Source organism: Gregarina niphandrodes (assembly GCF_000223845.1).
Source record: "Gregarina niphandrodes unplaced genomic scaffold scaffold00100, whole genome shotgun sequence".
In the NCBI taxonomy this organism is placed as follows: domain Eukaryota; phylum Apicomplexa; class Conoidasida; order Eugregarinorida; family Gregarinidae; genus Gregarina; species Gregarina niphandrodes.
Genome location: NW_011645865.1, coordinates 7,868 through 8,814, shown reverse-complemented (window position 1 = coordinate 8,814; position 947 = coordinate 7,868). Strand labels below are relative to the sequence as shown.

General features: G+C 52.5%; 1 protein-coding gene and 1 non-coding gene across 2 annotated transcripts; both read left to right on the top strand.

Moving 5' to 3' along the window:
* The first annotated feature begins 172 nt into the window (after nt 1-172).
* GNI_198020 lies at nt 173-245 on the top strand. The gene has a single exon. It is a non-coding gene; the product is annotated as a tRNA-Glu (tRNA).
* Nucleotides 246-783: 538 nt separating this feature from the next.
* On the top strand, nt 784-893 carry GNI_198010 (hypothetical protein; the record flags this gene model as incomplete). Its single annotated transcript, XM_011135425.1, has 1 exon — nt 784-893. A coding segment is annotated over one exon (110 nt), but the record flags the coding sequence as incomplete, so codon positions are not given.
* Between the last annotated feature and the right edge of the window lie 54 nt (nt 894-947).

Genomic DNA, 947 nt, shown 5'->3' with positions numbered 1-947 from the left:
TGGTCAGCCACGATTATCCGTCATCAGCGTGTATGCCAGGGCACTGAGCGGACGAGCGGGTGACACAAAGAAGGCTTTACGTGTAAACGGTAATCAGAGCAACTATAACCCTCGGACCAAACTGGTGAAAAACGTGGGGGCAGAGCGCGTCTGAAGGGCCTCTCAGGCTGTGTCCACTGTAGTCTAGGCGGCTAGGATATACGGCTCTCACCCGCACGACCCGGGTTCGAGTCCCGGAAGTAGATGAGCGCGCAGCAAAGAAGTCCATCGAGACCATCCGGAATCACCCCTCCCGAAGACGTGAACGGTGTGTGTGACGATTACTAGGTCTGGTCGGATATCTACGCAAGTTCATCAGGGGCTACGCCACCCTGGTGAAACCCATCCAAGAGCTTGTTACGCTCGACGAGTTCAACTAATCCGATCAGTGCCAGAAAGGTTTCGAAGCTGTGAGGCGCGCGCTCGTTGAGGCTCAACTATTCCTTCACCTTCCACGACCTGGTCTACCGTTCTGCCTGGACACGGACGCATCCACCTACACAATCACTGGTGTTTTTCAACAAACCGTTGATAACAAGATGCATGTTCTTCAATTCGCATCCAAGAAGTTAACCGTAGCTGAGTCCAAATGGCCAATCTACGAACTCGAGGCCTACGCCATTGTCTGGTCCACCCCCCACTCCGCTCGTTACCTGCGCGGCAGAGAGTTCATCGTTCAGAGTCTCAAGTAGCTTTGGAGTACGGAGAAGTCGAGAATCGCTAGATGAACTATGTTCCTGCAAGAATTTCAATTCAAGATCGTTTACAGAGCTGGAAAGACTCAACAGCACGTGGACATCTTCACTCGATATATCGAGTTCAGCCCACCGGACGAGCAAATTCACGCAAGATAGGCTTTGGTTTCTCACACGGACGTGCAGCCGTCCATGCTGACTCTCAATGAAACC